Source organism: Gouania willdenowi, chromosome 15, assembly GCF_900634775.1.
Source record: "Gouania willdenowi chromosome 15, fGouWil2.1, whole genome shotgun sequence".
NCBI classification, from domain to species: Eukaryota; Metazoa; Chordata; class Actinopteri; order Blenniiformes; family Gobiesocidae; genus Gouania; species Gouania willdenowi.
This window is the reverse complement of record NC_041058.1, coordinates 23,410,532-23,438,205: the sequence shown is the minus strand read 5'-3', so window position 1 is coordinate 23,438,205 and position 27,674 is coordinate 23,410,532. Positions and strand designations below refer to the sequence as shown.

Sequence of the window (27,674 nt, the reverse complement as noted above, 5' to 3'; positions counted from 1 at the left end):
CAGAAAATACAAGCATTTTTTTTTTAAGATTATTAATTTATGATGCAAAACTATCTCAAAGGTGGTGTAAATTAATGTGTAAACTAACCAACTTTTTGTTTGTTTAAATGAAGTTGTGGAGAGATGTAAAAGAGCACAGAAGTGTATAGGCGGGTGGTAGATACATATTTAAATTTACTTTATTAAGCTTTGCAAAATCTCAAATATGCCACAGGAAATGACATTTACATTTGACATTAAGTAGTGTTATTTTAACTATTTTACCAAATGTAGTTGAACATGACCCTGTTACTCTGGTTATTTACAAAGTGGTTATTAAGCAACATATTTATAAGTGGCGTGAGGAATAAAAAAGGGGACTCTTTCCTGTAACGAGTCCATGGCGCCGAAAAGTTTATTAACGCTGAATTTCATCGCGTTAGTGGAGGATCTACTTGGTCCTTGAACGCACCATCACGCCCTGTTTTTTCCTGACATCCGGGGCCTCGGTGCAGTTCAGCCGTGTGGAAACTGAGGAGGGCAGTGCCGAGCGGTGGAAAGGCGGACCTATGACAGCTGTCAGTGCGGACAAAAACACTACCGATCTCTGAGGAGAGGCCGGTGGGCTCACCCTGCGTCTCCGGGAAAAAGGGACAACATTTCACCAGCACCGCGGGGTCGTTGAAGGTGTCGTGGAGGTGAGGCTGTGTTCCAGAGCTGAAGGATATTAAAAGATCCAGTTTGCCCTGTGTGTGTGTGCGCTGAGACCAGGTTAGCCTCACTGGCTACCCGTGCTAACCACCAGCTATGCCAGTCTAACACACCTGGCTATCGGGCGCTGGTTTCGGTTTAAAGGTCATTTGTTTCCCAAGGGTATTTCAACATTTTTTGGCACGTCATGTAGGAAGGAGTCCTACAGTAACACCGATAGAAGGTTTATTAAACGCTCGTTAGCTTTCTCGGTTAGCTTACCAAGCAGCTAAGCTAACACTATTAATCGCCGCTTTCATTATACTTAGCCAGCTAAGGCTAACAGGGTTGTTCGCCCAATAAACACAGCATTATTCGTATGTGTTTTAACTGCTTTTTTTGTTCCTCATACTGTGGGGACGATAAGATTTTAGGTTATATTTAACTTCATATTTCACTAACTCTGGTAACTAGTTGAATGCCAACAAATGACTCATAAAGACTCATCGCCATTGTTCATTGACGGTTCACTTATGTCGTGTTTAGACTCCTGGTTCAGTGGATTTGGAAAAATGTTTGTCTTGCTTGGTTCCTCTGAACAACTTGGTAATCTTTAGTTTGAACTTAATAATATCCTGCCCCAACACATTACTGTCGTGTTAGTTGTACAAAGTAACTTCATCTGAAAATATGTATGAAAACCTGTTAAATCAATCTTCTTTAATTGTGTAATCTAATTAGTATTTATTGCTATGATAGCTGATTGTTATTTAGGACGTCAGTGGTAGAACATGTCACAGTAAAGCTGGTTCATATCAATAACAACTGTTTATCCCAAGCCCATGTGAGTGCCATACATGAGTCACTGTCTGTTTTTGCAGGCATGAAAGTGAGAGATACAGTGTTGTAGGGTGTTACTAAAAGCTAAAACGCCTGCCAGGTAAGTTTTCATCTGCCGGATATTTGAATAGACTATTTTTGACTTAAACATACAACACGTGCAAGTGAAAGAAGGAAATTGAATAACTTTTCAAAAGTATCAAAGCTTTGCTATAACTGTATGTGTGCAGAAGATGTGTATAGTCGACTAACGTGCAGCGTGGATGTTGAAATCATTGTTTTGTATGTTGTTTTTTTTTTATTCCTCCAGGTGTTTACATACAGTCCCGACTGTTTCCCAGCTGCTTACAACATAGGCAGAGCTGTTGGTGCAACATGGGGACACAAGGATCTGGGAGAAAACGTGCGCCTGTAAAAGACCGGTTTTCAGCAGAGGATGAGGCTTTAAGTAGCATCGCACGGGAGGTAGGTTTATTCCTAACCACAGACATATTGATCTCCACTGTTTCCAATCAAAGACATTTTTGTTATGCATTGATCGATAAATATTAGGAGCTTTTTTTCCTTCCAAGTCAGCTATCTTGTGTGAGTGTTTTCTGTTGGACCCTTAGTGTTATTACAGAGGATTGATTTGTTTACTTTAGCGGGAAGTAGCATCATAATATTTAAAAATAAACCAATAGATTTGACAATGAAGTCCTTCTTTTAATCATTAGAGTGTATTTAACATTCGTCCAGTTTCAGCAACTACATTTAAAGTTGTTTTGGATGATGTTTCAGATAAAATCACTTTTATTTGTAATAGTTTCTGGTCTTGGTATTTCTAAAGAGATGACTTCTGATGAGTTTCAATGCTACACACACACACCACACTAACTTCCTCATTACTCTAAATCAGTGGTTCCAAAACTTTTTGTGCCCAAGGCGCACCAAAAGACAAGTAAAAATATGAAGGAACACCATTTGTGCAAAATAGCCTTTATAATACGTGTAATCACTCATATCATGTAGAATATCTGTAAATGTGCATAAGTATTTACTAATGCCAAAAAAATGTGACAGACAACTATATTACTCTTGAAATATTTATTAATGAAATATTTCAAAAATAATTGAGGTATAGAGTTTGCCTCTGTATTTTTGAACACTTTGTCCTAAAGTGTGTTAAAAGCAAACTTTGAAAGTGAAAACTAATTCTGAAATTTTTGACAATGAAATCTTAACATTCCTGTTCAATGAAATGAGTGCATACAAAGTAGTAAAGTAAAGAATAATTATTTTTTGTGTAGTTGTATATTGCAATAAATGTATGGTTGTCACAAAATCCCACGGCACATCTAGACTTGCCTCGTTGGGAAGCACTGCTCTAAATTAGCCACCGATTGGACAACACTAGCTCTTAACCATTTGAATCTTTGGAGATTTCCCTTCTATATTTTACTTTTTGACAAAAAAAACTCCTGTCCAGTGTCCACCATCATTTGTCGCCCTTCCTTTGTTTGCATTTAGTCATTCGTTGACAAGAGTAATGATGCTAAAGACCAGATTTTGTGCAAATATAGCAGATTTGCTCTTTGCTTACAAAAGTCTGTCTATAAGTGTTGGAATTCTGCATAAGTAACTGAAAGTTACACATAATTCTGCTTCACCTATAATGTTGCTTTTAAGGTATTGGTCAACGTTTAGACAGTAGATGAGGGTCTGTGAAGCATATATTTATATGTGGATAGTCAGCCCACCTTTCAGCCCTATGAGTGGAGACAGCTGGTTTAGACGGAGAATTTGACTTCACTTGTAGTGTTTTTGTTTGGAGGAAAAAACACAGGCAGAATGGAGGAGCGGCCTGGCCTGTAATGACATGCCCTGGGATTATTCCATTTTCTTCCTCAGCACACTCTCCATTCCTTTGCCTGTTCCCCCCTGATGTTGATGTTGAAATCATGAAATAAGTTTGTTTTTGAAGATTTGTTATTGTTTTGTTTTGTTTTTATCACTTTGCTAAAAATACATTACACAATTTCAATAAAACATTTGGAGAAGTGGCCAAACATAATTCCTTAGACCGATTTAATTGCTAAACTGATTAATACTTTATTTTTTTCAGAAGTTGAATTTGCACTGTTTGAAAGCTGTGCAGGGTTTCCTTTTTTAAGCACTAAGCACAAGGCTCCATTAGCTCTCTTTATAGTTATGTGAGGCTGATCATAGAAACATGAGTCATTTGACCCTTCAAGTCAGGTCCTAAATCTGAGTCTCTTTGTTGAGCAAACCAGAAATCACGTCCACAGTGCAGGGTGTGAACATGGCCACCTCCAAAGCAAATGATCAAAACAAAGCAGCTTCTACATCATGCTTTAAAGACGGGACAGGCTGCCTGGCCAGTTCTTGGCATGAATCACTGCTACAAATGACACTGAATATGACACTAAAGCATCTCCAGCACATTTTTAAGGCCTCTAACTTTGCTTGCTCTCTAATACAACACAGATCAGGATTTAGATTTAGATGATTATCTCATAGCTGCCATGTTTCAGATTGAGAGACGAGTAGTGTAATGGCTGGCACCTTTTAAATTTGTGTATAGATTGAGTGTTTGTGTGTGTAAGCTGTAATTTTAGAATATTTATATTTTGTCACCTTTCCTCTGAGGTTAGGAACTTTTTCAGGATGTACAACTGCAAACTATATCGCCAAATTAAGAAGACCTAAATAACCCTAGAATAAAGCCAAATAGTCCCTGATATAATTGATTATTTATTTTTAAGGCCAATGTTTGCTTGTTAATTTTTTTTTACCTGAAAATTACGTTAGTTATGTTGTTAGACCCACTGTGATGGGAGCCCTGTCATTCTCTCAGGTAATCTAGTGCCATGGTGTCAGAGGTGCATTTGATAATGAACCTCTGGTGCTCAGGTTTCCTCCAGGCTCACAGTGAGGCTGACGGAGCGCTGGGCCCAGATGGGCCCGTCTATAGATAGGACAGAGACTCTGTCAGACAGCTCAACAGGTGCAAAGCACACTGCTAGCCATCTCCCGTGCTTTCCCATTCCCATCTTGTCTTTCTTCACGTGCACATTTAGCTTTACTTCCTTTTTAATCCCATGCAAAACACTGTGCATTGATATTAGGGAGGAGCAATGCAAGCATTTGTATGTGGTGATGTTGTCACGGACTGGGTTTACCTCATACTGAGGCAATTATGAGCATGCACACGCATTTGTGCTGGTTCGGCTGTGATTTTTGCTACTTCCGTTGTGCTGAGTGAGTGACTTTCTCAGTCAACAACTTGAGTGAAGTAAAAGTGTCTCATGCAGCAATCTCAATACAAATAGGAATAGTTTATTCTCCAAAAAAATATGATTATATTATAAATTGCAATAAATAACAGTTAACTTAATGTAACTTTACAATAATAAGCTGTTTTATTCATATAAATTAGCAATCTGATCATATTTATTTTTTATCATTGGTCGATTTTTTTTTGATGGTTGACTGATGTGATGTTTTAAGCATTTTTTAAAATCCTTTCAGCAATCTCTGTATGACATTGCGCATGGCTAATCCAGCACGGGTACATCTCAGTACGTAGCAGTCACATACTGAGATTGTAAAATAATCTCAGTACGGAGGTAAACTCAGTCCATGACACCGGGTTTGCTGAAAATATTTAATTCAGGGGTTAAATGCAGCTAGATTTGTCTCTCAGCACAATGACTCATTACTGACGATGCAAAAAAGCATTGATTCCACCTTAATACATTTTAAAATATGCACTTTATTTAAAACATATATATATATCAGCAGCATGTTGGGCGAAAGTCTTCCAGAGAGACATGCTGAGCAAAAACAGTTTTTGTCATTGTCATTGTGTTTAAGTTATTCACATTGAAAAACATCTAAATTTCTCTAGTGTTATCACTAGTATTTACTGGCAATTGTGTAATTTGGCAACAACCACTAAATCTATATTATCTCACCATTAATTTATGAAAGCACAAAAACAGCAAAATGTAGCAGACCAGTCATTATCTGCTGATATTTGCTTATGAAGCATAGGGGTGTGCATAGTCATCAATTTGACGATACGATTTGCGTGTCACGATACGATATACATCGCGATATTGATGATTACAAATTTTACCTTTACAAGTACAAAATGGTATGACATATAATTATTTTTTCAAACTTACAAGAACAAGTAAATGGTAACTAACTGTAATTCAAGTACCAATATCAAAAACAAGTGGTGTTTATCAAACTGTCAAATTACATTTTTCAAAAAAGTTTAACTTTTACTTCTACAACAGATTCTGATTCTGTCAAGTTTTTAAATTCTAAAGAAGTGCCCAGTATGTTTTATGAAAATAAAGTACAATCAACTTCCAAGCTTAAATGCAATGAGGATTGAGGTACTTTAACAACATCTGATGTGGTTCACTGACACCTAGTGACTGGGCGTTTACGTGTTATGCATTTGTTAGCGTAATTAAATGTTGTTGGGTTTTTTTTTTCGTTAAAAAGAACGTTTAAATAAATTAATTTGGACATTTTTGGATAGATACAATAATCGCATGGTGAAATATCGCGATATATCACCAAATCGATTTATTTTTTTTTTACACCCTTAATGAGGAATCAGAGGTTTTTGCAAGGTTTTTACCCGTCTTACTGTTGGAGATAACCTGTTTTTGGCAGCACAGGTGTAAAATCAGGAGGTAATTTTTCACATTGACACTGTTAAATTTTAACTTAACTTGTTATTGGAATTACAAATTGCGATCCTTTGCTCTCTTTTTCTGTGTATTACTGCCGACATGCTAAGCTAACCGTGCCTCCGTGTCCGTGAGTGTTGTTCTCCTGTAGCAGAGGCATGCGGACGCAAGCGCATGCTCACATGCAGCTTCAGAGCTTTGAATTGTGTCTTTTTTTTATCCATTTACATGTATGATTAACTAACTAACACCAGAGCGCTACTGTTTACCTTCCTATTTAGAAGTGCAACATTTAAAAGGGTCCGGTCTGAAACCCAGCGCAGCGTTCCGAAAGTTGTGTAATCAAATACACCGGTACGACTGTATATTAAAAATTCATAACAAAAATATATACCGGTATTCGGTATGAACCGGTATACAGCCCAGCCCTATGTTGTCCTAGTCGAGGCTATTATTGAAATGCACAAGGGTTTGCTGCTATTCTGCCAGCATAGATAATAAATTGATGGAATGCAGAATGTGTTTGTTGCTGCAGTTAGATACTGAACAAGCTACGCCCAGGTTGTTCTGTCTGTCTTTCACTTTGAGATAGTTGGGCTCGATGCTTGAGTGGGTGATGCTTTATAGGGCTTCAAAACATGTATTGTCTGCAATTGATGATATAAATTGTTCATACCCTGACACTGCTTCGTTATATTGTGCAGTGTCATCTCTCATAGTTGTTGTCAATTATTTTTTTTACACTCGCAACTAAAGCAGTTTCAGATGAGTATTTTGTTCATCTTGTTTTCCTAATGCATACCTCTCTGTTTGTTTGTCTGCTGCTGGCCTCACTCCCATGGGGGCTCTAAATCTGCCCCCCCCCCTTGAAGCTGATGGTTTGCACATGGTGGGGATGATGACGAGGCTTCCCATCACTGTTGAAAATATCATTGAATGGAGTTTGTCAGATTCTCTAAAGTAATAGATGGACCCAGATGTGTGGCATGCTTGGGTTTATTTGTTGAACAAAGCAGTTTCATTCTTCCAGTCACTCCTTACCTACATTTGGAATGACTTTAAGAGCAATGCACCATGACAAGTTTTTGTTCATAGCTGACAGGTGTGTGTGTGTTCATGCTTCCTTCCAGGCAGAGGCCAGGCTAGCAGCTAAGAGGGCAGCCCGAGCCGAGGCCAGGGACATCCGAATGAGGGAGCTGGAACGACAGCAGAAAGAGGTAAATAACGCTGACTGCTTAAAAAGTTTCCATGACCTGATCCTATCCTCACTCTATTTTGAGTTGCTGGTGTAGGGCCACACAATTAATTACTGCTTCAAACACCTTGGTCTACCACAGGAACACAAGGAGAATTGAGTTTTAATAGAAGGCTAACTTTTCTTTTTCACTTTAAACTTCTTCAATGTGTCCACATTGATTCCCTGTACTTGAATGCTTGCTTTGAAAGCAGTTTCTACTTCTATCCAGTGTGAATACACACTAAGATGTTAAACCAGTTGGTCTATTCCTGTCATATTCTTCACTTAGTTTTGACATCTCAGCAGTATTTAAATAAAGTATGATGGTATGTTTTTCCTGGCATTTTTTCCTCTGTCCAGCTTTCTTACCACTCTTCCAGCAGTAGCAACAGAAAATGGGGCCAGATCCACCAGTGGATGGTAGGCCAGCAAAATGCGTGTTTTTTCCACTAGCAAAGCTTGATTTGTGGGATGGAGCCCTAGTCAACCCTGACCGTTTAGCTACACAGACGATGCTGTGCCTCACTGTTGAAGTATGCTGTGTATTTGCTTTGGAGACACCGTAATCTGTGGCTGTGTGTTTAGAGAGAGTGGCTTTGGCCTTTGACTTTAGTGGTTAGGAGGTGGTTTACTCCTTCAACCTTCGTCTTTTCCACAAGTGTCTTTATGCATGTGCATTGGACTGTTGGTGTAATTGTATAAAAAAGAGAGGGTGTCTTGTGTGTGCTGTGAGATGGAAACTAAAAAGTTGAGTGTATTAGCTGCTTTTGTGTATCATTAATCTTGCTGTTGGGGTTGAAGTACATAACATTTCTAAATGTTTATGACTTTGTTCGAGGATAAACATGTAGATGAAGTTTGCATGGCTGAGACTTTGCATTGCAGCTGGAGGTTAGTATATTAACTCTTATCAACTTTCCTTCCTGGCTTTAGGCTGACGCAGAAAAAGCCAGAACTTCTAGTAGTAGTAGATCCAGCAGCCGTCAGCATCGGGTCTGTATCTCGCCCACATGCTTCCTCTTTGTCTCTGTCTTTCCTTTTTACTTTCCCTTTTAATCCTCCAGTCAATCATTCATCTGTTCCTGTCTGTCTCTGCTCTGTCTTTCCACTGAGACTCTGTTTGCACATTAACAGGGACAGGATGATGATGTCATGTCAGTCCGCAGCTACAGGGTGCGTATATAATAGACCCCCTCCAGTTTTATTGAGATCATGCTCTCATGGGGCCAAGTTTGTGTAAAAGCCATTGTTCCTGTCAGGAAAATGCTGAATAATTAAAAAAATGTGGGTTATCTAAGGTTATTCAGCCAAGTTCAGAACAAGAAGAGACTTTATCATCATTGTTTGCAGAGTTTGCTGTTGCAACACATTTCCTCTGATTTTTTCATGTTTTTCTCTTCTTTTTTTTTTCCTTATTTCAAGTCATCATCATCAGCAGTACGGGACTTGGGATCTAGCAAGAGTTATTCCAGTTCCTACAGAAAAAATGCTCTGGTGTGTTTTGTGTGTGTGTGTGTGTATGTGTGTGTGTTTGCAGATGTGTGTCAGTCATATTTGAGCCCAAATTCTGGACTGTTCTACATAAACATCTTTAATTTTGTTAAATTGAAGTTCAGCAGGAATAATTTACAGGGTCCCCATGGTCATGAAATTCTTGGAAAAGTTATGGAATTTGAAAAAGTCCTGGAATTATTTAACAGTTTTGGAAATAAAGCGTATTTTATATTATTGTTTAAAATATGTTAAACCCCAAAGATGTTAGCGTTATCTCAAAGTGAGAGTGCTGCATACCGGCAGCATCATTGAGTGGGAATCGCATGATCTCCCAATTTCACGCATATTCACTCTCCAGGTAGGTAAGTTGGCACACTGCTCAGGCGAGCCTGGGAGCATCAGTGGTGGGAATGGTATATCAAGCTTTTAGAAATGCACAGAAAATGTGCATTCAATGTAACGTGGCTGGTAAATATGAAATACCAACAATGGCTGAAGGGAGAAGAGAGCCCTGGCCGTGCTGGGTGCAAACTAGTACACTGGAAAGGCCCGCTCATTTATGGTCTAATGGTCTTGAATAGGTCTTTGCGGTTCAGAAGTCATGGAAGTTTGGTCAAATGTTTTGGAAAAGTTTTGAAAAATCATTGTGAAGAAAGTGTGGGAACCCTGAATTTACAAACCCTTTTAATAGTTTTAAAGGTTTTTCTCTGAAACATTGCACTTTCTTATTAGTATTACATTTAACTGTTAACTGCAGCAAAGGAGTCATCATTTCCTATATTGGACACTTTCGTAATCCATAACTTTGTTATTGTTATTTAAACAATGTTAGTCGATCTGTGAATGTTTAAAACCGCACAGTCATTTGTCTGGTAATGTATGTAGTGAATGAAAGGATGGCATCACATAGATGATTGCCATTAAATTACTGTCTATCAGTTTGAATTTAAAAGCTCACTCTATGAGCTGTAGCTTTAACCTGATAGTGTCTGACCTTTGTTATGGCACCTGTACTTAAAACAGTAATGGAGTTCAGCACTGCTATGGTCCGGCCTTCGTGCCCTTTTATACTTTCTGATCTCAGGTGTAAGTTCTGGTGCGATTCCTTCAATATTGCACCATAATGAAAAAAATAGGTGTTAGTATGTGGTAATAACTAGCAGTAGTGGTCTTCCAAAAAAACAACCAACCTTTTTTTTTTCCACGCTTTTTTGAACAAAGCATCACAGAGACCGGGAGAAGAGATAATGTATATTTGGGTTTGTGCAACTTGATGCATGTTTATGTTAAGTTAGCTTTGTAGTGTCTTTGATGGTTCTGAACATAATTCTTCCTGGTCTCTCTTTAGTCTGATGGCTTTTCTTCAAGCTCCAACCTCAAGAGTTCCCGCTCCACTGTATGTAACTTTATGTTGATCATGCCATCCTGCATGTTCATGATTTAATACTCCTGTTTCTCTTTGACGTCATAGTTATTTTTGTGTTTAATTATTTATTTTACAATGAGCAGAGTTCTGTTTACAATGATCTTCATGGCCGTAAAAAGACTTCTTCATCCAGCTCCTCAAAGAAGGACCTGCTGGTTAGTGCACTTCTTTAGCATCTGCTGTAGACTCACACAGGAGGGCAGTAAAACATTCTGATAAAGCTTTGATTCCTGATTTATGACTGATTGGCTCTACCTAGCTCTTAATAGAAGTGCTTGTTGCATGTTTGGTTGGGTCTGAGATATGCGAAACAGATGCTAGTTTAAACATGATGATAAAACCATGACGTTTTTGCTTGTTGGAGGTTGTATAATATTACTACCCTTCCAGACAGGACTGTACCATGATCAAAGGAACTACAGCAGCCTAAAGAAGATCAAACCTGCCCCCACGCCCACCACTTCTACCTATCAGCCACGGGTTGGTTCTTTAGCCAGACACCCAGTCATGCTTGAGCCAGTTAAAGTGTTATACAGCTTGTCTCATAATATTTTTAAGTAATTAAAACTGCAAATCAAAGTACCGTGTTGCTTTATGAAGCATGAATTGTCAGAACTTTAAGTTTTGTCTCCATATTGAAGTTTGTCGTGGAAAGGCAATGTAAAACACTTTGCACGATACAAGATTTTTATTAGGAGTGTCTCTCACGGATAATTGTTACCAAGCCAGGAAAGCCTTAATCCTGCTTTTATAACATTTTAGTATCTTGTCACGTTGGATTGTCACCGCTCCACGCTGTCTTTTAAACGGACACTTGCTAACCCCGTTCCTCTCTGACAGGCCCACACTTCCTTACCCTCCACAACCGGCACAGCGCTGTCTCGCAGCTACAGCATGGTCAGTTCCCCTGCATGTTTGTAGTTACCTTCAAGAGTAGACCTCCTCCCAAGCTTGTGCTCACACACATGATAGGATGCTAAGGGTGACTAGGTCCGATTATATTTAGCCCCTGGAAACTCTGCAGTACTTGACTAAGAGGGGGAGATTTGTGCTCCGTTAGGTCAAGCAGTAGTTTATGTGTAGAATAAAGCAAAATGTCTTCTGATAAATGAATTGTAAATCACAGAATATTCTATTTAAGTTCTGCAGCCAGGGAACCAGAGATTTGTTTGCTCTAGTGTTTCGCTGAGTCCTGTATTGTCTCGCACGTGTGCCCCCCAGGCCTCTATTTATGACGAAACTGGTCTGTATGGCTCAGGCTGCAGTTCCAGAGCTGTAAGTTCTGTGTGTGCTTGCCAAATTGCTTTTTTCCTCTTGAACTTTTACGCCTCATAGTCCAGGATCCTGGTTTTAGTTGATTGTCTTTTTGGTTATCCCCCCTACCCCTTCACCTCCTTGTGCATTCACAGCCTTCTGAATACAGCTGGTACTCCTCTGGTGCCAGCTCCATTCGTAGCAGCCCAGTGGTAAGCACATGGATTCCCATTGGTTCCCTGCATGAGCACACACAAACAGGCACAGCTAACACACGACTACACGCATCCTTTGACCCCCAGGCCTTGTTTACACGATGTTTTGGTTATATTTTCATTTTTGTTTCCAAAAGGTTCCGCATTCACACGGCAACGTTTTCAAAATGATCTCTGTTTACATGGGACCGCGGGAAACATAAAAAACCATGTAGTATATATGCCAAGCCAATAGATATGACCCAAAATACGCATGTGCAGATACACTTCCGCTGATCACAAGTAAGAGTAAAGATTTAATCCGACCTGCAAAGTTAGACCCGACCCAGTCCCTAGTCGGACTAATACAGCCTGAACCCGAATAAAGCTGATCTCTCTTTAATCCTGAACCCATTGCTGCCCGACACTATTCACATCATGTAGGAGAGTTTCTTTAATAACTTAGCTTTATTTAATAGTTAATTGTTCTGCATACAACTGTAAACATGACAAGCAGCTTCATGCGTCACTACATGCTACATACTGATTTACTGCTGCAACACACACAACTCAGTAACCTGCTTCTACATATGTGACACACAGCACCGCAATGAGTTGTTGATGCATTTGATTCATGTACCAGAGGACAGCTATCCATTCACCTCCTCGGGCATCCATGTGTGCATATTTATTGCACTTATTAAAACACATCTCCTTACTGTTCATTCACCGCGCAGCGTCCGAGCCGAGTCCAACCAGAGTCTGTGTTAAAAAGATAGAAAGCAAGCCCGACCCCCGGTTCAGGCAAATAACTTTAACAAGGAGTGCAGCTCTGTGATTGTCGTCAAAATTTGGTGCAGACATGAAATACGTCTCTACTGATCCAAGTGACAGTGAAGTAAATTAACTCTTTGTTGGAGAAGTTCAGTTAAATTCCAAATAGTGAAGCACTCAAAGAGTGCGTCTCCGCAGCGGCAGTGCGCATGCCCATGACGCAGAAAGTGTCGGTTCCCTGTTTACAGGAGACGGAGGGAGAAGAGTTTTCAAAAATTTTCATTCTGTAGCCTGTTTTTAAAAAGTTCCGTTTTCAAGCACCAACACGCCGTTACCGTGTAAATGGACCACCAAAACACAATAAAACTTTTGCGCTTTCACTAGATAATGTTCTTGTGTAAACGGGGCCTCAGTCCTCTATTGAAGGAGAGGCGATGTTGATCTCATATATCAGACTGGCTTGTTGCAGGAAGTGTGCGTGTGTTTTTAATGTTTGTTTTTTACATTAATTATCAAGTGCAAGAATTAAGAGCTTTCCCTGCAGTTTTGTGTTGGATTTACTGTTGAATTAAATTTAGAGCGCTGGACTGGGCAACACATGATGTTATTAGAGAAATCATGTTTGCACGGCATGGTATTCCATAAAGGTCTTTGATAGGCTATGATATAGTAACACTTTTTGAGTACAATGGCATAGCAATTGTCTTGCTGTTTGAATATGCAACATGAGTGTGAAGAGAAAGCCGTAGGCATGAAGGCTCCCTACATTACTCAGGCTTCATTGTGTGTATATATTCATCTCAGTCTTCCTCAGATGACGACACCGTCAGCAGTGTGTCCCAAGAACGCTTCAGCCGAGGCCGAAGAGACAGTGCGGTGAGCGGGAGTATTAGAGCAAGACACAGTTTAGATCAGCGATGCATAATCACCACTCGTGGACAACATCCTAATATTTCAAACTGTAATTTACAAGACAACAAGATTAATTTTCTGTGTACACCACAATTCTTTCTGGCTGGCCTCCCATTAAATGAAGTTTACACTAAATGTTAAGTTGAAATGGGCAAAACACCTGGAAAACACAGAAAAACAGTAATGGTACCGTTAACTCACTAGCACACACATATATAAGGCCATGGTTTAAGGAAGAAGCTCAGTATAGTAACAATATGAAAAAGGTTGGGATTAACTGGTTTAGATTGTTTAATCAGACACGTTTCAGCTTGTACATTTGTTGCAATATTCAGAGAAAATGTCTCCCATCAATGTGAAAGTGCCTTGTTATTTTTTTCTTTCTGTTTCCAATTCTGTGTTCTTTGTTCCGTGTGTCTTTGTAAGTAGTCGTCTGACTTCTCAGACTTGAGCGAGTCAGCAGCTGATTATTTCAGCCGCTCCAATCGAAGGGGCAGCATTGTGTCTGACCTCGATGATTTAAGCATCCCAGACCTGGACACTGTAAGTGAGCAAAGCGAGCGTTAAACTCTGTGCTTGGAGATGCAGTTGAAAAGATGCAGACATGAACGATTGGAAAAATAACCTTTTTGATGTTAAAAACTCATCCCATTTTCAATAACTTACAGAATGAGTGCTCACAGATAATCGTACTTAGGCGCTGAAGTGTGTGGCAGCATGGATTTAAAGAAGCTCGTTTTGAAGTAACTTTGCACAATTTATGCCATTTTAAACATGTTTTACGATCGTCCCACACTCAATAACTCAAACTAACTGATTAATTTGATTCACAGGTAAAGAAACACCACAGTGGTCAATGGTTATACTGGGTCAATGCACCAAAATCAATGGACTATGGACTTGATTTAACAATGCCTTTCTTTTTTTCTGTCTTGTTTTTTATTGCAGCTTGATGAAAAATGTGACAAGCAGTATTCAGATTTCAGTCGGGTAAGCTTACTCCATACTTTATATGTATATAAAGTTTAATTAAGCCACAAATAACATTATTATTTATTTATTGTTTTTTGTCACAAAGTAAATGCCCATGTGCTTGTGCTGTTTGAACTGTTATTGATAAAATTATGACGATAAATGTTTGAGGTAGTTTCAGAAACTGCCTAAATGTGTTTAATGTGATGATATTTCTATTATTATTATTATTATTATTATTATTATTAATAATAATAATAATACAAATGATATATGAAGCTTTATATACAATCTTAATAACATAATCATTGTTAGGCTACACCAAATCATCAAAACTTCACCAACTTCCTACTTTTTGATTTATTGTTTTGTTTATTCTAAACAGAAAAAGACCCATTACAAGATTAAGCTGGCAAAGAAAATAATTAGCTTTATGGTGCTTTTTTTGCTCATTGAGCTTTTCCCTTAGTTTCGTATGATAATGGTATATTAATGAAGCTGTAACACTCCTTAACAGTAACATTTTGTTGCATTGCAGTACATATATCATAATATATCATACAGCTATGTAATAATTGGAAATTAAAGTTAAAACAGAGTTGTGAATTACTTTCTTTATGGCAGTGTTTTACAACCTTGGGTTTGTAACCCCATGTGGGATCGCCTGGAATTTAAATGGGGTCACCTTAATTGACTCGTTATTGATAAAAAGTAATTATTGATCAAAAAGATATTATTCAACACACTTGACTGTATTCTATACTTTCACTTTCTCAAATATAAATGTAATTCAAATAAAATACAGTATAATTCTGGATACTCTGTGTTTGTAACACAGCATAACAAACATAATCAAAAACTAATTCTATAAAACATCTCTTTGGGGTCATTAGAACTTTGTGATATCAAAATGGGGTCACGATCCAAAAAAAGTTTGGGAACCACTGCTCTACAGTGTGATGACGTCAATGAAAGCACGACACATGTTTCAAAAGTATCAGCATTCCTGTCTACCTGTGGCCTGTAGAGATAAAGAAGCTAGTTGGACCAGTTCATGAGCTCTTTGTAGTAGAAACACACACAGCCTTCTATCTATATAATAGAATGGAGCCTGTACTGTTTTATGATATGACAGAGATACTTTATTTATCCCAGGGGGGAATGACTTTGTTACAGAAGCTCGACAAATATTACATATAAAAAGAATGAACACTAAACATTTTTTTTTACATAATTAAGATAAAAGACTGTTAATTAAATAAGGATTAAATACAAGTGCACACATTACAGTAGAAAAATAATAATCCAAATGTAGAAATATAATACAGATATATCCAAGTATCAAAGTTAAAGTGAGGCATTGTAAAGTTTGATCCAAAACCACACGTCTTGCATTGGGTTTGCTTGTGTTTACTGGAGTGCTGTGGTTATTTGTGTTCCCAGCCGTCCTCTCGCTGTGCCACCCCAGGCCTCTCCGCAGCCACACTAGCATCACTGGGAGGCACCTCATCACGGCGAGGCAGCACCGATACTGGGAGTGCGTACGACCCCGACACTAGTCTTAGTGAACTCAGGGTAAGTCACCTTCTCACAAACGCTCAGAAGTTTTTATTCTTTGTTGGCATTTAAATCTCACTGTAGAGTTGCTAATCCATTCTTTATTTATAAAATATGTTTCCTTAGTATTTCACATGAGTCAATAAACCCCAAGAATAATTTCCTTCATCGTGCTTTGGTTTTATTGTTGTGCAGTGTCTGTCTGTGCATGAGAGGAGTGAATATGCGCTATGATGCTTTTTCTGTTTCCTGGTCATCATGTGTATGTCAGCTGATCTGTCTTTTAGATGGCAGCATTTGGACGCTTTGTTATATCTCCCTTACAACCCCCCCACCCCACCCCCAATGATGCACCAGTTCACCCCATTCCTCCCATCTGCTCTACAGGATATCTATGAGCTAAAGGACCAGATTCAGGATGTAGAAGGGCGGTACATGCAAGGGCTTAAAGAGCTGAAGGTAGAGGGGCTTAAGCTCACAGCATGCCTTCTCATGTCGTCTGGGAGCTGCACAGCATCACTAACACACTCTGCCTCCCCTCTCTCCCCCCACCTCTCTCTGCTCTAGCTCCTAACACACCAGTCGGGTCTTTGTCTAAATTGTGTAATGACCCTTTTTCTCCTGCATGGTTTTATTTTTTATTTTTGATAAGCACTGGAGACACTCCCACCATGCTGCTGGGTACCAAGTGGAAAGTGGAGGACAAAACTGGAGTAGCTGACACTTTGTTAGTTTGGACTTCCTCTATTAGACTTTCACTGGCACAGGGTTGGATAACTCTGAACAACTTCTAAAGTCACCTTCAGTAACTTCCTGATCTATTCACAAGGATTTGTGTCATTGGCCACGTTTACATGAGAGCTTTAATTCAGAATAAAAGTTAAATCCTCTTTAAACTGACCTTGTAAACACTTGATTCCGAATGGAAATGGCCATTCCGAATTAAACTTAGTTCTGAATTTTAATTTCAAATGGAATAATTCACATTCACAACATTTAAAGGGGCGGTATTATGAAAAAATCTCTTTATAGTGGTTGTGTTACAGTGATATACATCCCTTTAGCTTCATTTAGAGGGCCAAAGTTGAAAAAGTTCTGTTTCCTACCTCCCTTGTTAGGGTTAGGGTTGTAAAAAGTCACCTCAAAACAGGTGAGTTGGATTTTCCCAGGAGTGCGACGTCACATACCCGAAACTCTGCATTGTTTCGCCTTTAAGATCTGCCGTGTTTGTGACAATATGCGACGCAGTGGTTGGATAAAACAGTTGACTATCACCTTAAATGGATTATTCCTTTAATCACTAGACGAGATGATGACAAGAAAGTGACTTAGCAGCTCCAGTAAGCATCTGAAGTGTTGGAATTCCTCTGCTGCTGCTGTTTTTGCTCTGACTCTGCAGACATATACTGCTGGCGTGCGGCCCGCACACTTCATGAAACAGTGTTTTTCTGACTCACAATCACAATAGCCGCTTGAATAGCCATGTGTTTTACTGTAACATGCAGTTTTTTGGCTGAAAACAATAACAAGAGCATGTGGATGGTGTCTACAGACACTCATGGATATGCATAAGTAGGCCGCAAATCAGTCTGTTTCAAAAATTGCTTTTCAGAGGGCTAAAACTCCAGAAAACAGGCGAGTTTGGGAAAATAAACCTCAAATATTATGTTGTTGGGGTTCTTAAAACAAATGGAGATTGGTGAAAAATAGCATAATACTGGACATTTAATTCCGCTTTAAAATAAATTAGGTCGTTCTGCGTATGCTCATCCTGTCGTGATGACACGCTGGTGACAGCATAATCATAGATGGCCGCCCGAAGCAAGCGGGACTTGAGCAAGTACTATTTATTTATTAAGAGCCTTAGAAGACAGGGATATAATGAAAAGAGTGGATGGACAGAAGCATTAACATAAATGCAGACATTCACACGGACTTAATGCACACACACGGACATCGGCAAACGAAACAGGCTTCATCGGTGACATAAAGCCTTGCACCAAAACACAGAGCTTCACAAATGACGTGCGGATCATCAAAGTTCTCCTTCGGTCTTCTAGCTCCCTCTCCCTAACTTGGAAAGAAAATATTGTTATTGTTAAGCTGCTACTTCAAAACTATAGTCAAAATGAAAGTGAAAACGGTTCTTATTATGTGGTTTTCTTTGTTGTAGCTGAAATGAAAAAGTTTGCTGTGTTTTTTTTTCAATAGACGGGAATCGCCCCCTGTCCAATCAGAAGATAGAATTCTTTTATTGTCATTATACACAAGGTACAATAAAATTAGGAGACAATTCTTGTGGTGAAAGATACAGAGAAAATAAAAAGAAAGATGGATAAGTGATCAGAGCCCTTCCCAACCCCCAGACCTAAAGCGGAATTCAATAAAGACCAATGAACATGTTTCCATGTAAACCTCAATTCCGAATTACTATTTCTATGTAAACTGGAAGCAAAACACTTTAATTCCCATTTGATTCCAAATTTAAAAAAAAAAACATCATGTAACCGTGGCCACTGATTAGTGTAACTTACTAACAAACCATTTCTGACTGATTTAATGGTAGAGTTTGAAACAACTGGCACGCTTTAACAGAGTGTCGTGTTTCCTTCAACTGCATTTCTCTCTTTCAGATCCTACAGACTGACAATTGTCTTGTTTCATTTCTGAATTTGATAAATATACTTTTAGCAGCCATGTTTTTAATTTCGCCTGTAGTGCATCACGTGTTTCAATGGAAATATGCACAGAAATGAACCTACACTTTGCACACGTGTGTTCCGTTTGTCCAGTGTGTGTTGATCGTACCGTGTGTACCTCAGAGATTCCACCTCATGCATGTAGGTGAAGCAGTGCTGTAAAGGACATATTCTGCCTCTATTAACATGGTTCCAACATTATCAGGAGTCCCTCACAGAGGTGGAGGAGAAGTATAAGAAAGCCATGGTGTCAAACGCACAGCTGGACAACGACAAAGCCAACCTCATCTATCAAGTGGACACACTGAAAGACGTCATCGAGGAGATGGAGGAGCAAATGTCAGAGATGAGGAGGGAGCTGGATGAGAAGTCGAAGGTGAAATCATACTCATGGAAAAGTTGTGAAGATTCCAGGAAAAATGAGGCTTGAAAAACTTTTTTAATGTTCTGTGTGGTTTCAGGAGCTGGAGAGACAGAAGCACACGTGCACAGTTCTGCAGCATAAACAAGAGGAACTGAAAGAGGGAATCCGACAGAGAGATGAGCTCATAGAGGTATGACTGCCATCTGCCATGTGTCTATGATCACAATGAAGTAAGATTCAAAAAAGAAAAAGAATCTCAAAGAACTGGTTGGGCACTGGTTTGGCACTAGACGCTCTCTGTGTTGCTCTGCCCTATTGTTCGATCTGACTCTGACTTCTTTCACCGCTGAACCTACTCAGATTTATCTTTTCTGTTTCTTATGTGTGCAGATTTTTGGTCATATTCATCTCTCTTTTTACTGTTCCATTCAAACTTTCCTGCTTCTGTCCTCTATTGTGTCTGTCACTGTTCATTGCAACCCCAGGAAAGCCAACGAATGCAGACTAAGTTAGATGCCCTCACCCGAGAGGTGTTTGACCTGCAGGAAACAATAAACTGGAAGGACAAAAAGATTGGGGTAGGAGGTCCCCTGCAGACGCTCTGACAGTTAATGAGAAGCAATTGGTGGATCATTCAGTTTGTAGACTGTCCATCTACTTCCTTTGCCTCTCATACTGTCTCTGAATGATGGACCTTTAGGCATTTATTCAACCCACTCACACCAAGTTGAGGTCTTTGCATGTCAAATTAACTTATTTGGATTCTGCCCTCCTGTTATTAGTAAAACTGCAGCAATTTAACCTCTAAAATTAAGAATTGGGGAAATTACTTCTGTTTATTTTAGCATGACATGCATGTACTACCCCTAGTATTTACAATTATTTGACATGTAAGGGTTATTTTTGGCAGAATCAAAGAAAATCCTGCCACTGATTTTTGTATTTAGTGCCCCCCCCCTCGCATTGCTTTCTAACATTAGGTAGAGGCATGTCACCTTGGCCCTCATTCATTAACTGTTCGTACGTTCAGATCTGAGTGTACAGTATGTTTGACCATATTCATGCATGCTTCGGTATTTATCAATGCTGACGTGAGCGTACGCAACGATCAGATCTCACGTCAGTTCTGACCTCATGTACACAAGTCTGAGTGTGTGGATTTGTGGATCAGCACATACAAATTTGACAGAGACTGAAAAAGTATTAAACAAACCTCAGCTATCATTTAAGCATAAGCAGACACACATTCAGAACAGATCTAAACAAAAAAACACAATTTTTTTTAAAGCATTTCAATCATTAATTTCTTTTAATGTGATATTTATTGCCTAAAGCCTGCAGACTGAGGTCGATACAAACTTCATATACGTGTGTGTCTCCAGGATCTCTGTTGTGAAGTTGTTCGCAGCGCACACAGAGGGGCAGACGTCACCTGCTCAGTAGCTTGGTAGTTTCACACTGTCACAACGCACATCTTTGTTTTGCTCCACCTCAGGTGTGAAGATGCCAGTTTTCATCTTGGAAAAGCTTATTTTCTTGTTTGACCTCAGTGGGCGGGGCCACGTTAATGACGATCAAATTCAACCACTTCATTTATCAACACCGATCATTTGTACGCTGGGATTGGTCAGATAGGAATGTTTCATAAATACACGTTGGTCCTGTCGTACGACCAAATGTGATGTGCACTCAGATTTGCACTCGTTTTCATGCAAGGTTGATAAATGAGGGTCCATTCTTGTCTTCTGTGTTCTTTCCTCATCCCTCTGTTAGCTTGACACACATGTTGGTGCATGCAGTGTGTCAATGCTGCAGCATGTGGTGTCTGCACGTCTGTCCTTGGTCTCTCCAACTTCTCTTGTCTTCTCTCATCTGTGTGGCCAGGCCCTAGAGAGGCAGAAAGAATACTTTGATTGCATTAGGAATGAGAGGGACGAGCTCAGAGATGAGCTTGCCGACATCAAGGGGAAAGCCAAAGCAGGAGAGGTAGGTCTGCTGCTGGCCTTCAGAGAGCTGCTGCTGCCTTTAATCACACTTTACTTTCCTTTTGGCTGGAAGACGGACACTCACCGTGTGACTGTGCTGCACTTTTCTTCCGTTTGCTTTTCTTTTCATTTGCTTTTTTTTGTTGTCAGTTCTTTTCAGACCTGCTAGTTTTGTTAAAATATTATATCAGATTATTGTTGGATTTACAGTTAATGGAAGATATTCACATTTTGTTGAACTGCTCAACGAGGTCATGAACACAGCTTCCCATAATGATACTCACGACACTCAGGTTACTGAAAAGTTGGAAGGACATTATGTGCAATTGTTCAGGAATTTGATTAAGAGTTTGAAACAATGTAATCTGATAAAGACAGTGTAGGCCTCATAGATCAACAAATCAAAGATCATTTGCTTGAAAAAAAAAAAAAAAAAAAGTTGAATATTGTAATTGTCGCTCAAGTTTTCTTTTCATCTCCACTATAAGCACACTCTAATCGACATTCGGAAAAGTTTCATGCATTGCATTGTGGGACATAGAGTCCCGTAGACGGATGCTTTCAAGTGTTTTTGCATTATTTTTATTGTAATTTCTTGTGTTTCTTAGTCAGACAACAAGGTCAGTGAGATTGGCTAGACACCATTTGTGTTTTAGTTTGTTCCTGGTTTTCTCCTGGATATCACATCACTTTACGAGACATTCGGTTTGAGCTGGATTCTGATCTTTTCATGTCAGCGCCTAAATAAATAGTCGTGAAAACACCAGAAATGTGCTTGAAATTCACTTTGGCAGAGTTTTTGGGGGCAAACGCAAGAAACCACGGTAAAAAAACCCACCTCTACGCATCTGTTTACGGGACTCCACATCCCACAATGCAATGCGTGAAATGTTTTGACAATATCAATAAATGTTATTTCAACCTTTTTAGATCTTTTTTTGAGCAAATGATGTTCAGTTCAGTGATCTATGAGGATGACACTGTTCAAAAAATTGTCTCCAGTTTAATTTTACCATCAGTTTAGCAAAAAAAAATCCCAAGTAAGCTCTGAGTTTATCTTAAGCTAAATTTAATTCCGAAGAAACAAATCTCTAGGTCAGTGTCTGCTGTTTTTTTTTTTTATTATTTATCACTTACTGTCAAAATCACTTACAAAATCTGCATACTGTGAGTGATGTTAAGCAAACGGGGGATGAAAATCAGTTCTCAGTCACGTGTTTTTTCACACCACAGATACACGGGCTGGTCATCATCCCAGACGGGACGCCAAACGGAGAGATCAACCACAAGCCTCTGTCCCCAGGGATCGCTTTGGTTTCCCAGGAGGCCGCACAGGTGCTGGAGTCTGCAGGAGAGGGCCCACTAGGTGAGATACTTGTATTTTTTTTTTTTTCAAAACTATTTTTGTTACACGTTTTTGGCGATCAATTAACAAAGATTTCCACATTTGGTACAGTAATTATGTGCATTAAAAATAATTAATAATAAATAAAAACCATGATCAGGGATAAACCAAAAATGTTATTAACAGTAGCAATGATTGTGATAGTAGGAATAATAGCAACAATAGTGTTAAACCAGGGTATTAAAAGTTTATAAATCAATTGTGGGAAAATTAAGGTCCTTAAAAAGATCACGATTTCATGAGATATTGCATTTTATTGGTATTCAAACTTCAACTCGGTTGCGTACTAGCTAGATCGCTTCGGGACCGCGCGTATGGGTGCAATGTTACGGGACAGCGAATGTTCTGCCTCTAAAACAGACGAGAAGAAAACGAAAATGGGAGGAAGACTGCTGTTGGCCACAGACAGCAGCAGCTGGCGATAGCATCTTTCTGTGGTCCACCAGCAACACGACCACCTGGTAACGTGACAGGTGAGCTAGCCAACACAGCTATAACCGCGACCTCTGCTTCATTGTCTGCTGACATAAGGGTGGCTATGGGCGGCACACCAACGCTGCGTGCAGAGGTTATCTGGTGTCGCAACACGGCGTGCTACATAGATACATTTGATTTAAATGCCTGTGTATTTCAAGAACAAACAAAATAAATTCAAGGAATAATGTCATAAATGAACAGACTGCCATGTCAATTCACAGGAGTGTGTTGCAAAACTGAATATGGCAGCTTGTCTGTCTGTATGGATGGTCCCAATGTTAATTTGCCAAAGAACTGATGGACAGAGAGAAGCTGATGGAAAGCAAATCACACAATCTCAGGCACATGTCCTACATTTTTTTATCATGTTGTAATAAGTTCTTGTTTTCTGCCAGTTGGCCTAGAATAACTGTAGGTAATGTCTATAAACCTGCCTTTAGTTTATTTTATTCTTTCAAGTTTTTTCCTTCTCACCTTACATCATTTCTGTTAAACTGCAAACTACAACTGTTAAAGATGTGTTGCTAACAACAGCTTAAAGTGGCGACGAGGTCTTTTTAAAAAAAAAAGTCTTAAAAAGGTATTGAAATTAACCTCAAGATTCCTGCATATACCCTGTCAACAAATAGATACACATGCGATTAAAAAGATGAAAATAAAGGGGGGGGTCACACAAAATTAAAATGTACGCATATATATATAGACACATATACTCATAGATCTATGCATGTCAACACATATAAATAAAGGGGTCTATTCTGTCGTCCGGACTTGTGCTTTTTTTGCTCGCCTGCAGTTACCCACCTTTCTCCTGTGTGTATTCTCTGGTCCAGTTTGCTGACACGCCCCCGCGCGTAAGGAGACTAGAAGCGCGTAGTCTGAATGAAGGCGGGCTTAAGGAAAGGAGGCAGTGATGTCATTTTTTGGGGCTGTCTAGAAATCACAGAACCTGGAGTTTTCCCAAAGTTTGTAAATTGAAATCCATGAGAATGATAAAGCGCCCTTTTTAATTTGAAACGCCTTCGTTGATAAACAGTTTAACAGGTTGCTTTGGTCAGATTATTGATCAGATTGTTGCAGTGTGACTGAGGATCGGCCGCATTCTTCTGTCCTAGTCACAGTTAAAATCTCTCCTTTTTCCTCTTATATGAACAACAGATTAACGTTTGTGTGGAAAGCCTGATTTTATTTTTCCATTCCTGCATAAATGATCAGCACATCTGTCATCAATACGGTACCTGCTCTAAAGTGTGACCGAGTGTGATGAAGATATGAGGAAATAATCCCGCAGATTATCCAGAGGACAGATGTTTGCAGTGAAACAGAACCAGTGGCTTCCTACATGAAACACAGTTTTAAATATAAATAGTTTAATGCCTTATGGAGCTGATGTGAGTCCGAACTAAAGATGATCCTCATTTAAATATGTGAGAACAGTTTCTGGTATCCATCCTCTCATGTGCATTTAGTTGATTAAACTGTGACTTTACGTTGGACATAGTATGAAAATAGTTGGACATCATTGTAACCAACGTGGGCAGAAGTCTACGTAAGGCCAGATTTGAATGGGAACGCCCACATTTCAGGGCTGCTCCACCCACAGTGCGTAACTGAGATGGAGTCGAGCAGCGACTGAATTAAGAACAGGAGGAGAATAGCACACAGCCAAAAACAGCGCCCCCTGCGTGGCTTTTTGGACTTGCGCACATGGGAGAATAGAGCCCAAAGTACAAAATGTATTAAATAAATAAAATACACATAATAAAAAGTCAACACACAGCATACTTATATTTATAATAAAATCAATAGAGATGCTTTTAGATACACATTTCACATCCACCATCCTAGTCCAACTAGAAGCACACTGTTGTTATTAGCTCGTGGAACTGTTTTTAACTGCTTGGACTTCATTCAACCAAACATCTGGCAGCAGAGCTGATCTGTCGTACATCAACACAAAGCTTTGGGCTCAGAGCTCAGGGGCAATGATGCAGCAGTTGTTTCATCAGAGTGAAATAGTGGATTGTATTAGAAAAAACAAGAAAGATATTCACATGTTGGTGAAAAGTCAGAGTAAAGCAGAGAAGAAAGGACTGAAACGAGCACAAATGTTTTTAGAATGAGGTCAGGTTAAAAATGGAAACGATTACATCAGCTTATGGTCTTTAAAAACCAGCTATTGGCTCAGCATCAAACAAACACCCATGACAAAGTATTCTTTGTAGTAAATCTGTTCATCTCCATGACATGTTGTTAGTGTTATTAGAGTTTGAAGTCATTGTCTTGCAGACGTCAGGCTACGGAAGTTAGCAGAGGAGAAGGACGAGCTGTTGGCTCAGATCAGGAAGCTGAAGAACCAGCTGGATGAAGAGCGGCAGAAACACTCCCAGGTGGACGGGACGTACGATGATGGAGAGAGAATGGAGAACGGTACAGATCTGCACCTTATCGAGATGCAGAGTGAGTTTACTGCTTTACATCAGGTTGTCACGTACACGTTATCACCTGATCGTGTTTTTAATCTGGGAATCACTGCTTTGTAGGAGATGCCAACAGACAGATTAGTGAATACAAATTCAAGCTTTCAAAGGCAGAGCAAGAAATGGGTACAATGGAACAAAATGTAAGCATAATAGCATGCGACACTACACTACGCAAGTGTAGTGCATTCACTTGAAAAGAAAAAGACATTTTTTTTAAAAATAGGTTGTTTTTGGGCTATTTTATCTATCAATAATTAACAAAAAAAAATTGTAACAGACATCTGTGCATTTGTTTTATATATTAACGAAATAAGTCAAACAAAACAGAAAAAGCAATAGTTTAAAATAAATGAATGAAAGGAAATGGGGATAAATAAAAAGGGTAAATGCCTTTTTGTCACACACATTTTTTGATGAAATTATGTAATTGTTTTTAGTCTAATTTCAGAGTAAATTCTTTTCATTTTTTGCAAGTTATCTCTAATTTTTAATATTTTTCTTCTGTTATTCAGAGTATTTTTTTCTGTTTTTTACGGACACATTTTTTCAGTTTTTTGGAGTAATTTTTTTCTGTTTTTCAGAGTTTTTTTGTTTTGTTTTTCGTGCCAATTATTTTTCTGAATTATCGAGCTACTTGCTAATCCCACGAGAACGTCGATCCTATAGCGACACCTTGCTACATGCTTCAACTCAGTGCAGAACCAGTATTTTTGGCAGTATTTTCTCCTGATTGTATGTTTAGTGACCACGTGGCCAGCCTGAATGCACTTCAATGTAACACGCCATATCTGTTTAACTGATCCTGGAGAAACGGTTGCTATGTCCCACAGATCTGAATGGGCGTTCCTTCTGATCAACCGCAAAGTCCTCAGGTGCCTGCATAAAGTCCAACTATTTCCCTGTGTCTTAAACCAAGTACATTTTCATCAAATTAAACAAGCTGATCATGTTTGCTATCAATAAAGAAATAAATAAAATAAACTGTTGTTTCAAATTCCCTCGAAGCGCAGAAAAAGACAAACATGGGAAAAACAGAAAAAATAGTCCCAAAACAAACCAATAAAGATTTATTCAGAAAAAATTGATTTTTTTTTTTCAAGTGAATGCAGTACGCTTCCCTAACAAACAGAGATATATGCATCTTCAGTCGTTATAGAGACGTCATCACATTGTGTTTTTTTCCAGATTAACAGACTTGAAGGGCAAGTGTTGAGGTACAAGGCATCAGCAGATAATTCTGAGAAAATAGAGGACGAGCTGAAAGCAGAAAAGCGTAAACTACAAAGAGAGGTAAGAATGTGGACCAAGAGGTATTTTAAGTGAGTGTGACGTCCCCACACTGATGTCTGGTTCTCCTGCAGCTGCGTACAGCTCTAGATAAGATAGAGGAGATGGAAATGACCAACAACCACCTCGTAAAGCGCCTGGAGAAGATGAAGGCCAACAGGAACGCCCTCCTGTCACAGCAGTGAGGCAAAGCTGCATCACCACAGGAGCCCTTAAAGCCCACCCACCCACAGACCGACCGACCTCTGATCGCCCCCAACGCATCTGGAGCACATATCCATTATCAACTGTAACACTTAAAGAGTCGTAGCTAACCAAAAACACTTTAAAACTTGTAGCACAGGCCATAAATTCAACCGCGTCGGGTATTTAGGTTGGTTTTTCTTTTGTTTTTTTTTAAACAAAAAAAAGTTGGTTTTTACTGTCGCGTCAGCAGAATTGTTGGAGGAATAACTGAATGAAATAAAGCTGTAAAAGCTGCTGGGAGAACAATCTGATGACATCACTAATGTCACTTTTTTCAGTGTGTCGTGCACCATCCTGTCATCCACATCTCTTTCCTTCTGGCTGGGTGCTTGGCTGAATCTTGGTTGTTTTTTTTGTTTAGTTTTGTTTTGATAAGATGCATGAATGAATCTGGTGATGCTTTTAAACGCCTGTGGCTGCTCGGGCCCTGCACCTCGCCAGCTTTCCCTCACACAGTGAAGTGCCTTTTCACACCAGGAGACGGGAACCTGCACCGCTCATTCAAACTATTGTTTTAGCTGGTACCATATGATATATTTAATAATGATGACACAAACATAAGGTGCAGTCAATATTGGAAAATATATTAAATAGCTGTGTCTGCTGCGGTTTCCATGACATTTTTTCAGATATTTAAATATTTCTTGAAAATAAACGTGTAATTTACAGATCTGTGTAAACAAAAAG

At 39.2% G+C, this 27,674-nt stretch overlaps 1 protein-coding gene across 11 annotated transcripts; it reads left to right on the top strand.

Annotated features, from left to right (window-relative positions):
* The first annotated feature begins 485 nt into the window (after positions 1-485).
* On the top strand, positions 486-27,674 carry lrrfip2 (leucine rich repeat (in FLII) interacting protein 2). 11 transcript variants are annotated; one of them, XM_028467761.1, is made up of 27 exons: positions 486-677; positions 1,820-1,974; positions 7,352-7,438; positions 7,819-7,878; positions 8,392-8,451; positions 8,593-8,631; positions 8,881-8,952; positions 10,301-10,348; positions 10,462-10,533; positions 10,769-10,858; positions 11,219-11,275; positions 11,600-11,653; positions 11,788-11,844; positions 13,405-13,476; positions 13,942-14,055; positions 14,461-14,502; positions 15,928-16,059; positions 16,429-16,500; positions 18,946-19,116; positions 19,202-19,294; positions 19,590-19,682; positions 20,989-21,090; positions 22,323-22,455; positions 25,261-25,431; positions 25,515-25,594; positions 26,640-26,744; positions 26,816-27,674. In XM_028467761.1, exons 2-27 carry the CDS (start codon positions 1,885-1,887, stop codon positions 26,924-26,926), a joined length of 2,277 nt encoding a protein of 758 aa, XP_028323562.1. In that variant the 5' UTR covers positions 486-677; positions 1,820-1,884; the 3' UTR covers positions 26,927-27,674. The 11 variants fall into 11 exon arrangements, with proteins under 11 accessions (XP_028323562.1, XP_028323564.1, XP_028323565.1 ...); XM_028467763.1 differs by lacking the exon at positions 11,219-11,275; XM_028467764.1 differs by lacking the exon at positions 16,429-16,500.